We start from the raw sequence: 13,068 nt of genomic DNA on the forward strand, positions 1-13,068 counted from the left end.
CCCCCATCAGGAAAACGAGACTTCACCTCAGCTTCCCTCCGATCTGCATCACTGTTTCCTCATTTAAACAATCATTTTTAACACCACTCTGCGCCGGCACGCTGCATCCTCTGCTTCCTCTGCTGAGCTGCAGCTCTTCCCTCAATGAAAGCTACATTGTTCTACTCAAGTCACGTTTGCTTTGTAATATTTCTGTTCAGAGATTGGCTGAGGCTCTAATTTCAGTTTCAATTGGAGCAACGCCCCCCCCACACACCCCCAGCAGCTGCAGCATGATTAACCTMTTTTTTAAATCATTAACTAACTTCATAGATAAACCAGTGAGCTCACGTTGGATGCTTTCAACTGACTGCATTACAAAGCRTGTTTACATAAGAAATTGGCTCTGGTTAAATCATCTGATCGATCGGTTTCATCCAGTTTTCAATAATAACAGTCAGCTGATTGTGTAATTTTGAAACTCAATGCAACTTTGGGGAGATAATAACTTGGCCAAATAAATAAATCTGCACTGATGCAGCTTACCTACTACATTTAAATGAGGTGTTAGGCATGCATGTAGGGAAAAGCGTGCAAAAGTTACATAAGTCAATAAAGAAGCAAACGGGTTTTTATGTTTGAAACACTGGAGCTGTTTGTTTTWCGCAGATTTGGTAGAAAAAAARGRAMCMRSSRMSKKSYWAAAWKSYKRMYTYMMMAAWWWWAAAAAAAAAAAAGCCAGATGGTTTCAAATGAAACTCAAATAAATGAACTTTTTAAAGATCTGTTTGTACTGCTTGACTTTGGTGAAGATTACTGAGGAATTAGAGGCCCTGAGGCGGGACAGAAGTCAAAGGCTACTTTATCGTAATAATTTCATCATCTGATACATGTTTCATTACTGTCTTTCTTTTCACAGCGGACTCATTTTCTCGCTGATACAATGTAGATATTGGGCAGAAATCTGCAGAGTAACAAAAGAAACACAAACAACCCCCCCACCCCCACCCCCCCCCAAAAAAAGAGAGAGAGAAGACATCCAGCAAAGGAACATAAAACTGTCCCACCACCAGCAGTCTGATTTTGATCAAATCAGTCAGAAATATTAGGACAACCTGGCAACCCTTTGCGTCTCAAAATGTTTACTGCTTTCTGAATCAGGTGAAGCTCCAGGGAAGGTGAAGTCCCTCCCCTGTGCGCTGACGGGTCCCTGTGTGTGAAAGGTTCCCACCTTGAAGCTGCTCAGCTCCTGCWCGGTGAAGCCGTTGCTGTGGATGATTTTCATCTGTTTGACCAAAGTGCTTTTCCCACTCTCTGCTGCTCCTGCAAGGAGGGTAAACAAGAGTTYTTACTTCCACATTTCAACCGGACACCCGGGGATTATTTAAGCGCCGCCCGGGTGAAAGTTGCTCTTGACAGTCGGTCTCACCCAGAATGAGGATTTTAACCGCATTCATCTCCCGCTTTGCGTGTTCGCACAGGTCTCTGTCTATCTTGGCGCTGTTTATCTTCGCCTTCTTCTCCTCCTCTGTATCTTCGGTCCCGAGGCACAGTCCCATCCTGAGCGATCATCTCCTCTCCGACCCAAACGGACAGAGAGGAAACCTATAAMGCTGCGAGCTCGTCACTCGCTCCAAAAGAGATAAACAGAATAAACTTCCCAGAGAAGTCAAACAACTCTGATTAAAGTTTTTTTTTTTTTTTTTTTTTTTAAAAAGGGAAGATGTCAGGCCATCTTGCAAGATTTCCACACTCCTCCTGGCAGTTGATCGCCAAGCCTTCAGGCAAAACTGTTTTCACGCATGGCTCCGAGCGCTTTCTCCGCCTCTCAGCGCCAGATTTACTCTGCGGTTAAACCCCCCACCCAAAAAAAAATAACAGACCCAGAGCCGAGCTGTTCCTCCGCAGGTCAGCCTCCTGCTCTGCCCAACAGAGGAAAAAGAGCCCCAATTCTCCCACGGCAGCCCGCCGCCCAGATGGAAACCTCTCGGACCTCCCTGGGGGAAGTGACGTGGGCTCCGTTGGGTCTCACCTGAAAACTTCAGCTCCAGCTCCGAACTTCGGCTTCCGACTAGTCGAAGTTTGCTACAGACGTGATGACGTGGTAATGAAAAATCCACATGACGGGTTTCTGCTCTGAAAACCAAACATGTTCAAGGATTTAGTGCTCAATCACTTTTACAGTCGTCTCCGGAATGACCTCATCAGCGTCTCAGATGACGGAAAGAAAAGCCACCATAATCTGCAGTTACATGGTCTGCTCCCGATCCTGGTTTCACTTTGTCTTATTCCCACGCATGTTTCACTTCAGGTCTCAGTTTGGCTTTGCTCATCACCTTGGGTGTGTTCATTTGTCCWCTGTGTAATGATGTATAAAGCTCACATTGTAAGGCTCTKGATCGTGAAAGGRTTAATTCATCCTTTMTTCCATTCCTTCTTTCATTTTTCTTTCTTTCCTTGAATGAGTTTAATCTGGGCCACGGCTTCATTAGTATTCTGAGGAGTTYGTGAGGYAGCCCAGATCATCACTCCTCCTCCACCGTGCCTGGCTGTCGCGATGAGGTGTGTGAGTTTGTCCATTTTCTTACCTACMTGTTGCCAAAATAGACCTTGTAGGCATGTGGAAATGTAATGGAACCACAAGTATGTAACCGCTGCCTATCAGTTGCTTTATGTCGGTAGTTGAGTACTTTGATTAAGTGTTGAACTTTATACACATTAGCAGAGTKTGTCAGCCTTAAGAGATGCGTCAGATGTTTCACTTTTCTCTTTTTTTTAGCAGTTTCTTGGGGCGTCACCTGGTCTTGCGTACCTGGACAGCCACGCCTCGKAGGACTAAACACTACATTTTCCACACACTGTAGAATTTGAGACACCTGTTGTTTGTAAATGGTCTTGTGACCCTTTCTGGATTGATTTGCAGCACCTTTGGTTTATATGAGGCCATTGCTTCTTCCTCACCAGAGCATTCCTTGGAAGAGAGGAACAAGCTTGTTATCAAATACCAAAATGATGCGAGACCTGATGGCTCAGGGTATCTGATCAGGACATTCCTCAGGCAGAAAAATGCTGTCAAAGCGCACTTTTATCCAAAACYGCTCTGTTACGATGTGTGAAACTAAAGTGTTATGAATAGACGCCACTTAGAAAGAAAGTGGAAAGAAAGAAAAACAATGTCTAGAAACTGTGCAGCTGAATAAATAAACATTGATTGAGATCTTTCTTTCTTTGCACAAGCACATTKTAAAAATGCGTAAAAGCTGTCGTTGTCTACACGTAAAATTGGKTTTGGTTACTCTTGGCTCACATCTATACAGTGTCAACAACAAAAAAACGACATTTGAAAAACCGTAACAGTATAAAACGATAAAAAGTAAAGGTTCAAAACTGATTCTAAGATGTGAACTTATGGATTCCTTACAATCAGGTCGGGGGTGGGGTTGTTAAAGTGTAGYTAAAACAGGTGTCCCTGCTTGGCTGACAAAACAAAACCAACCAATCAGAGAGGAGGTCAACATTTGTAGAGGAWATAAAACGGCAAAAGGTCTGAAAGCTCACCGAAAACAACCAAACTGGCCAACTGGACAAAAACACCCACAAACCCAGAACCCGGAGACACAGAGAGAAACCCTTACTGAACCTGCACTGACCTCCTGTTGGGACAGGAGACAACAAACCCAGATGTGTTTTCTTTGGTYATGCTGGAATTTATTCATGTGCTGGATTTTTATTTGTGGTATCAAAGTAAACGAGGCTGAACCAATATATGCACAYTTGTCCAATTTAGATTTGCAAAAAAAAAAAGAAAAACTAGAAAATATGTATTTTTTTTCATACCTGTTTACAATTGTGTGCTAATTTGCAATGAAATCTGTGGTTGTATCATAACACAGTGGTGACACACACATTAAATCATGGATGTTGGCCTTATTTGTTCATTTACTATCTAAACTTTAAATAAACAACAAAAAGGGCCACTCAAAAAAGGCAAACTCATTTTCATTTTGGGCCTTGTAAAGATTGGAAATGTTAGCGACGCTTCAATTTCTCGGCCAGAACTACGACTCAAGGTGGTGAATAAATGCTTTGAAAGAAATAATGAATGAATATACAAAATGTGACATTACTAAATGTGATTTAATAYCACTTTGGAAGATGACGGCKCATGCTGTAATGTCACGCTGCTGTTTGTCGTATTCGTGCTGCCGGTGAGTTAGCTTCAGTTGTTTCGGAGCGACTGTGGCCTAATTTCTCCGCCTCAGTGAACCAGGACTATGTGCTGATCGCACAAACGTCCACCTGCATGAATTAACRCGTGACGCTTTTCACAGATTACTCATTTTATTTGACAAAGTGAAATATACACACACAMAAAAAAGGTTGTTACTCAAAAGCTGCGAAAAGTGCCAACGTTTAAAAAAAATACCAGGTAAGTTTATATCTCACCACRTTTCAACCATTTTGTTTTCAAGGATCACATCAACAGAACTCCGTGAAAAGAAAACAACAGATAAGGTCTGAAAATGAAAATATTTCCTTTCCTTGGATTGTCTCATAAAAAACGGAAGAAAATATGTTATTTATTTAAAGCAAACAGCTGCAGAGACAGAAGTGGCTGAAACTAACAGCCCTTACAATAATTTATAGCTTCAGGATCGAGGCACTACGTTCCTCTCACACACGCTCACGTTCCTCTCTACTGTCTGCACTCGCTCACACTGACACACATTCAGTCACACTTGGTGCAAATTCAGGTGGTTAAAATCCACAGATAAAAATCGACACACTATTTCACAAGTTATCAAACAAAGCTGAGGTTTTTTTAATACCATGAGGACAAAAACAAAGCTAGAGCTACAAATTAACGGTGATACATTACTGATGTTAAAACTCCTTCGCTTAAAAGATCGACGTTAACATTTCATAAGTTATGAATAAAATCCCAAACTCAACATTCTTTTACGTGTAGTGTGTGACTCAAATGGAGAAAAAAAGTAAACCTAACACAGAGAAAAGCAAAGTTTTCTTTGGAGGAAATGGAGGAGTAAAGAATTCAGCTGATTCTTTTTTTTTTTTTTTTTTTTTTTTTGAAAACTGAGATTGTGTAGAGGATCTGAAACAGGCTGGCCCTGCTGGATCATCCTCCTTAAAGCTGAGTTGTACCTGGATGCATAAACTAGATTAAAAACTGTCCAGGCGTGTTAATGTGCCACAGTTTCATCCTCCTGTGCCTCCTGCTGCTGCTGCTGGTGTTCTCTCCTCTTCATCGCTTCGAACACCGCCATCTCCTTAGCCTCCTTTTTCTGGTTCCTGGCTTCATACTGCAGCCTGGAAGCCCAACAGATATTTAAACATAAATCAAATAAACAGGTTAAACTGCGCTGCGTCGCTCCGGCGCTGCTGTTTGTACGGCGCGTCACCTGTTTGCGATGATCCTCTGCACAATGTCATCGGTGGTGAGACTGTTCCCGCTGTCGATGGTCCTGAATATCCCCCTCCTCCKCGGCTCCTAAAGGACGAAYACACAACTTACTRCATCAAAGCAACCAAGAGCCAAAACCAAATGGAGACGTGTATTAAAATATCCCTGCAGAAACTGGGTCTCCTGGCGCCACCTTGAGTTACAAAATAGCAACGTAATAAATGAAGTAATGTAGTGATTACAACTCCTGGGTGCTGAACAGATTGTGTGTGGCTTTACTTTTTGAACATCTTTTTTTGTTGTTGTTGTACTCACAGCGTACGGGTCGACCCCGTCCTTGTCTGGGAACACCTCGGTTTTGCCGTGACAAACCAAATCTACCTGCAAAGTAACAGAAATGCAGAAAACAGCAATAAATGTAGCAAAACTAGTTTATCTAAAGCAGTGAAAGATCAGCATGATGTCATGTCAAACAGCAAGAAAAGGTGTTTAAGTAGTTTTGTTTACCACATCTTTTTAAGTTAGTCTTATTTCATCCTTCAACATTATAAACACCCTATAATTAGTCTTTTGAGTTTTTTTGCAAATATATATAGAAGATAAACTACTATAAGTATTCACAACTTAGAACGTTTCCTAATATTTTGAAGCTCATGCAGAAGTAAGTTTCTATGAACAGATTTTTAATTGCCCAGTTGTATTTACTCTCTGTCGACAGGCGAGTTGAAATTTGGATGGAGAACGCTACGCGATCAAAAACGTTATCATCCAAGAAAAGCTGCGTTTACTGTCTATTACTTGTATTTGTCTTTATCATGTCAATGTACGATACTTTAATCACTTATGACAGCAGAACAGTGACTCTACTTTGCTGAAAATTAAATAACCTGAGAGTTGTTCTTGTTTAGCATGGATAAATTACTTTGATTTCCATCATTTCCWCTGGGGAAACATGTCTTCAAATAAAAATTGTGAAGAAACAACTCGCCCGTTAGAAGTTCCACTATATGGAAATTATCAATAAAACAGTCAGACAGAGGCTGACTGACAAGRTTTTCAGCGCTATTAAATAAAAACCCGGTCCAGTGAAYGATAGTTTTTGGTGTTTTTACACTTTCTTCTTGCATTTGGGATCAATCTGCAGCCRTGTTTCGGCCAGGCTGCTATTGTTCTCTTTAGCTGACCTACAGATAAAGTAGGTGCTAATTAATTAATTAAGAGAAAGTGAGGAACCCACCTTGAAATGGTCCAACAGGTCCTTGCCCACTGCATAAGGAGCGCCAATCACCACCTCTGACACATACTACACACACACGCACGCGCACGCACACGCACACACACACACACACACACACACACACACACACACACACACACACACACACACACACACACACACACACACACACAGGGAAGCAATTAGGGAAAACAAAATCTCCCGATATCTTTATTCTTCTTTAAACAACTCTTAACCACAAAGTAAAGCTAAAACTTTTTGCTTCTGATAGCAGAGCACAGACACCGATTGTGTAACATTGATATAACTGACACCAACACACACACACTCACACACACAATGCAGTAACAAGGATTCATTGTTCTTGGCTGACCGCTAACTAGCAGGAATGAAGGGCACAGAGCCTGGTTCAGGCCGCGGTGCTGCAAACATGAAGAGCAGAAAAGCAGCCCACCACTCTGAGAATCAAGCAGTGTGTGTGTGAGCGTGTGAGCGTGTGTGTGTGTGTGTGTCTGTTTGAATGGGAGCTCACCCGACAGGCGAGGACGCTCAGAGTTCTCTCGTGGATGTTCATGATCGGGTAGTTCTTCCCCTTGTAGCGGTTCACTTCCTGAAGATGGTGGAAGGAGTCAGTGAGTGGTTTTACATTCATATCAACTAGACGTTTAGTTTTGACGGCAGCAGAGGTTTAAAAGTTAAACTGTCTCCCAATCCTGGACAGCAGACGACGAGTTTCCGAGTCCAAACAGGTTAAGTGTGCGTTTAACTGATCTTTCTAGTGCAAAAAGAAGTAATTGGAGATTAGTGAGGAGTTCAGCACACCTGATCAAAGTGCAGTCCGACGATAACGTAGGCCCTCTCCGCCTGCTTATAAACCATCTCCAGGAAGTCAACATGGCCGATGTCTGCAGAAGGTCAGAGGTCAAGGCAGAAACATTTCTACACGGCAGCCAGGAGGGAGCTCATAAAACAACACAGCCTCTTCAATTTTGCTGCTGTTTGCTTATATTTTTGTTATTTACTGCAGCAGATTCTCAAAGCAAACAGCATTAAACACATGAAGACGCTAAGACCAGCAGATGGGGCCAATAAGAGAATACGTTCTATACTTTGCTACATCTCTGACCCGGGTTTCGTAAAGCCAGAAATGTGACGGATTCCTTTTTTTCCCTCTTTTCATAGATGTTTAAAAATTGCCAGCAGTTCTCAGTGGATTGCTTTTTTTTTTTTTAGCTCAATTTAAGTAATACAAACAAAACTGTTTTTTTAGAATATGATGCTAGTTTCTATAGCTGTAAATCACATAAAAAAAATACATAAACAAAGGCARACGGTATGCCATTACGCATGCAAAACGCCTGATTCGTATGTGGGCAAACTGCCTCAGAGCAGAGTTTTGCTGTACGGTTAGCAGACTTGTTCCAGGACCAGCTGTGCTGATGTACGCTGTTACAGAATTAGACAAATACCAACATTTAAGCACATTTTCTCGTGTGGCAAAAGGATACGGAAAAGATCAAAAGCTCCCGCCACATAGATGATGGTGTCTCCAGGCTGCGGCTCCTTCCCTGAGGCAAACTGGATGATCTTCTGGGATGTTTGCAGGAACTGAGACACCCCCGTCCACGGACTGTGGACTGTCGCACCCTGAAAAGGCAACAACGGCAGAACTTAACAGAGACTCTCCACTGTCGCTGCGATGACAGTGGAGAGCGAAAGCCGTGTGTAATTTCACGTCTTTCAAGAYGGAAACCATTCATTTACCTTTCCAAAGTTGTCAGTGTGGAGCTGGTAATCTGTGTTTTCCTGCAGAGAGAAGCACGCCAGATCAGAGGCACGGTAAGCAACAGCGGACGAMGTGCTGAACACAGTAGCGTGAACCTACCATGTTGCTGTGGTGGGCTTTGGTCATCAGCAGCATTCGTCCCACCAGGTCGGTGGTGGAGACGCCCTGAGTGCGTTTACATTCTCTGTAGCGCCCGGCACTCTTAACCTCTGCGTACGTGTCCTTGCCGTCAACGGTTAGCGTGATGTCATCTGACAGACAGAAAGCAGGAGCTCAAACTCTGAAGGAGCTTCCACCAAATCATCTACAGCACTTTACAAAAGTATGCACACTTTGTTCTCATTTTGTCATCCACTAACTTTAAYGTATTTTATTGGGATGCTACGTGATGACGTCGTGTATAACTGTGAAATACAAGGGGGAAAAAAATACACAGGTTTCCAAATTTTCAACAGAGAAAATCTGAAAAGTGTGGGGTGCACTTGCACGTAGGCCAAAACGTTGCGTTTTGATCTCATGTGATAGAAGCGCCTTCATCTACATGTTTGTCTGCAGAGTCCACTTCACAGCCTGACCTGTGGAGAACTGGTAACGGGACCCGTTCTTTAATAAAGGCCAGATTTGTTGAGCACATCGCTGGTTGTGTGAAGTGAAGATGTCTGTGAATACCTCAAACTTTTGCCTGGTAGAAAAGTATGGCAAGAAAAAGAAACCTACACAGAATGTGAGACTGAATAGTCCTGTCGCAACAAAATTTAAGACCCGTGACTCACGTATTTAAGGCCAACTTACATTTGCTTTAAGACATTAAAAAGYCTTTATTTTGGATAAATTACCTTAAGACTTTTTGAGCAGAGACCCTGTTCACACTAAGTGTTATTTTGTATTGATTTATCACATCACACCCAAATAAAACAAAGTGGAGTGTATTGTCAAAACGTGACAAAACGCGTGTTAAAACAAAGGCTGCCTCACCTCCATGCACACAGGAGTCACAGTTGTATTTGTCCAAAGTCTCCAGAGTGGTGACATAAGGTGCTCCCTCAACTATCTCATCCACCCACTTGATGGCGCGGACCATCTTGTAGCGTTCTTCCTGAGTGAAAACCGGAGGACCTTTGTGTTTGGAAATCTCCGCTGTGAAAAGAAACTCTTGGAGTCAGATGCTTATTACTGGCATGTCTGCGTCATCACAGCTTTACTTGAAACATAATGATATCTCATGTCTTTATTAATAAAAAAACATTTAAACATGAAGGAGGAGATTCATCTCATGCGCATTGGTCTTACCATCTGTGTGGACCCCAACTATGAGGTAATCTCCCATCGACTTAGCCTGCCGCAGCTGGTTGGAGTGACCGTAGTGCACCATGTCGTAGCTGTGGAAACGAGACACCAAGAGTTTTAAAAACAATAGCTTGAAGAGGGCACTGCTTCAGGTCAAAAGAGATAAAACAACAACCACCCAGAGGGAGGCTGCAGCAACAGCACCCCCGCCGTCAGGCTTTCTTCTTTTAAAAGCAACTATTATCTTTTAAATGTCCTCCAAGCAAAGACGGTCAGGGCCAACTAAACAATCCTTTTTAGGTTGAGTATTAACAATTAAGCTCCATGTTTGAGGCTTTCCAAAATTATCTGAGTTAATTTCACAAAACAGTCTGGTGCTGGTGGGTTGTAGTGATAAAGGTTACTGGGACGAAGGTAATGGCCACAGGCATCCTGTCGGCCACCGATGAGCAATGTTTATTTGACTTCAGTCACTTAGTAACTAAGGCAATCGATGCTTTGCTGTACTAGACCAGGTGTTTGACTCAATCAGAGTCAGGTAAATATGAGGAGAAGCGGCTGCTTTTATCGATACAATTAATAAATAAATAATTTGGACACTTTTGATTTGTAGGGAGTTAAAAATATTTTCCAGCTCTGTAAGATTATAGAAAAAAACCTTTTCTTTACTGAAGTAAAAGTGGATTCCAGCAGCACTTTAAGGCCAGAGATTATCAGAAATATCCAGGAGTTTAGATCCATTTGACCAATCCGATCGCTTTTGTTGTGAATCATGATCGGTGGTGTTGTGGATAAAACGACTCTGTGTCCTTCCTCTGTCTCTTTTATCTGCTCACACTGCCGCTGCTTACATTACCATAACACATGAGACTGGCGACAGTCACACATGAACAAAATGAAACTGATAACCAATACCCTTTAGGGAGCGTCCAGAAATTGGAGAAGATAAAAGCAGAACTCGCTCTACAACCTCTGCCTCACTTGGTTGCACAGCTATGGTGAGCTAAATGTGGCCAAAACGCTGCGACGATGAATGTCACTCTGTATCGGTTCCATTTGGATGATTTTGCAACATTTKATCATTTTTGGCATCAAGTCCTGTTTTAAACTTTACAAAACTCATTATATCAGAGTAAAACTCAGAGGAGCTTTGTGGTCGGGACCCTTAACCGGTGAAACGGACTTGGTTGTTGCACAGAGAAGGCTAAAAAGGTGCACTACAGGAGTGGTCAGAGCCAAAATAAATGACAAAAGATMAAATAAACTGTTGTCTGAAGTTAACAATTAAGCATGTGAATATGTTTGCTTTTGGGAATGGGTCTGAGTTTAGTCAGAGGCTTCTTCAGAGTCACTTTAAAACTGACTGCTACAAGAAATCCTTCCTGCCCATCAGTATCTATGACAAATCTGACGAACCTTGAATAATATGAAATACAGTAACACTACATTTCTACACTAGAACAACAATACACAAACTAGAAAATTTCTGAAGAAATTTAATCGGGGCCTGCCAAAGTGTGCCTGTCGGTTGAACCCAGCATTCTGATGCTAAAAATTAGAATCAATGCTAAAGTAAACTACAATGTACTCAATAGCATGTGGAGAGTCACAAGCATATCGAGTAACATGGACTTACTCCATTCAATATCTTAAAATTAGTGTATAAGCTAAAATTAGCCAAAATGCTAATTGTTGTTCAAAAACATATTTCTTCTGCTCTTTTGAAATACTACTTAACTTACAATAAGTACTACTCAACAAGAATTGTGCAGTTATGTTTTTCTGAAAAGTGAAAGCTTTTCTTTTTTTGTCATTGGTGGTAAATATATTRTAAAACAGACATTCAATACAAAAGCAAAAGTCTGATTTATACTACGGAGCAGTTCGCCACCAGAAAAAAGTGCTCATCTCAACACCAAATTAATTATTGTTTATAAAACATAAACTCTTTTGAAATACTATCTGTTTAGACACAAGAAATTTAGTTGGTAAATTTTGCAAAAGTAAAAGTCAGATGTTTACTTTGTGGCACTTTGCTATCAGAAARCGTGTTCATCTCTTAGMAACTGATTAACAACAAATATTGTTATTGTTCAAAAAACATAAGACTTCTGCTCTTTTGAAGTGCTACTTACCATAGCAATGCATATGAAGCAAGGCAGTGCATTAGCATTAACCTTAGTTAAGTGCTAATTAGCAGTTGTTAATTAGTGCTATCATTAGCATTAGCCTTAGCAGTGCATTAGAAGTAGCCTTTTCCCTAAAATAAGCTTTTTGCAATTTTTCTTATTAGACGTGTTTAGCACACTGAATGGAGGAAATCAATGTAAGACAAGATGTTAGTGATACCTCACTGTGTGCACTTGCAAATTGCAATTTTACTTTTTTATGATTCTTTTGGAGGAATGGCTTCTTTATCACCGAGTTGCCGTTCTGCTCATGTTTGTACAGGACATGTGTCCTGTACAAACATGTCCAATATTTATTTCATAAATATTGTTATTTCCTGGATTTTTTCTGTGAAGAACCCAGAGAGGGTTATTTGATTGTGCTTTCTGGAAAACAATATTTTTTTACATTTAGGCACTYCTGCAATCGTCACACTTTTTCTGTTACAAACTGACTCAGGCCCCCCACCAGAGAAGGGAAAAGTTATGTGGCCGTCATAGAACAAAGTTTGGGGACCCCTGATCTAAAGAGTGTCTCCAACAGTTAGTGAGCGAAAGACAAAGGTATGTTTAAAAGACATCAATTAGCCTAAACACTTTTTTCCCTGAATGGTAGGAAAAACTGGAGAACCCRGAGAAAACCTATGCATTTAGTTTAAAGAGAGGGTAAGAGGGGTGTGAATAAGACTGACATAACACTGTCATGAACATAAAGAAATCTTTATGAATGTTTATGACAGTTGTCATGAAATGTCATTCGGTAAATAATGACATTTTTAATACAAAGTTGCTCTAAAAGTTCATTTAAAGTGCCAACTTTGCATAATTTTGTAAATAATGGCAATTTAATGCAAAGTTGGCATTTTTAATGGACTTTCCATGCAACTTTTAGAGCAACTTTGCATTAAATGTATCATTATTTACCGAATGACACTTCATGACAACAGTCATRGACATTCATAAAGACTCGTTCATGTTTATGACAGTGTCATGTCAGTCTTATTCACACCCCGTCAAATAAAGTGTTACCAAAGACTGTGTCTATTTAAAGAGTGTCTCCAACAGTTAGCAAGCRAGAGACAAAGGTAAATTTAAAAGACACCAATTAGCCTAGTCACTTTTTTCCCCGAAAGGTAGGAAAAACCGGAGCACCCGGAGAAAACCTATGCATCCCATTTAAAAAGTGTAT

The 13,068-nt window shown here is 41.1% G+C and overlaps 2 protein-coding genes across 3 annotated transcripts in view; both read right to left on the bottom strand.

Moving 5' to 3' along the window:
- The window catches only part of gnav1 (guanine nucleotide binding protein (G protein) alpha v1), a 31,840-nt gene extending 29,305 nt beyond the window's left edge, over positions 1 to 2,535 (bottom strand). The window contains exons 1-2 of the mRNA XM_017303814.1: positions 1,409 to 2,535; positions 1,211 to 1,302 (exon numbers count right to left, since the gene is read on the bottom strand). Coding sequence (XP_017159303.1) covers positions 1,211 to 1,302; positions 1,409 to 1,538 — 222 coding nt within the window. The 5' untranslated portion in view covers positions 1,539 to 2,535. The remainder of the gene's footprint in view (positions 1 to 1,210; positions 1,303 to 1,408) is intronic.
- A 1,766-nt stretch (positions 2,536 to 4,301) lies between these two features.
- The window catches only part of pcyt2 (phosphate cytidylyltransferase 2, ethanolamine), a 13,901-nt gene continuing 5,134 nt past the window's right edge, over positions 4,302 to 13,068 (bottom strand). The window contains exons 2-12 of one of the 2 annotated variants that reach the window (XM_017307144.1): positions 9,715 to 9,803; positions 9,400 to 9,561; positions 8,524 to 8,675; positions 8,403 to 8,444; positions 8,147 to 8,285; positions 7,461 to 7,543; positions 7,171 to 7,248; positions 6,635 to 6,704; positions 5,717 to 5,778; positions 5,400 to 5,488; positions 4,302 to 5,307 (exon numbers count right to left, since the gene is read on the bottom strand). In XM_017307144.1, the coding sequence (XP_017162633.1) occupies positions 5,181 to 5,307; positions 5,400 to 5,488; positions 5,717 to 5,778; positions 6,635 to 6,704; positions 7,171 to 7,248; positions 7,461 to 7,543; positions 8,147 to 8,285; positions 8,403 to 8,444; positions 8,524 to 8,675; positions 9,400 to 9,561; positions 9,715 to 9,803 (1,093 nt within the window). In that variant the 3' untranslated portion in view covers positions 4,302 to 5,180. Of the gene's footprint in view, positions 5,308 to 5,399; positions 5,489 to 5,716; positions 5,783 to 6,634; positions 6,705 to 7,170; positions 7,249 to 7,460; positions 7,544 to 8,146; positions 8,286 to 8,402; positions 8,445 to 8,523; positions 8,676 to 9,399; positions 9,562 to 9,714; positions 9,804 to 13,068 lie in introns of both variants that reach the window. The other variant, XM_008410463.1, reaches the window with a different exon arrangement.

The sequence above is a fragment of the Poecilia reticulata genome, linkage group LG1, assembly GCF_000633615.1.
Source record: "Poecilia reticulata strain Guanapo linkage group LG1, Guppy_female_1.0+MT, whole genome shotgun sequence".
Lineage (NCBI taxonomy): Eukaryota > Metazoa > Chordata > Actinopteri > Cyprinodontiformes > Poeciliidae > Poecilia > Poecilia reticulata.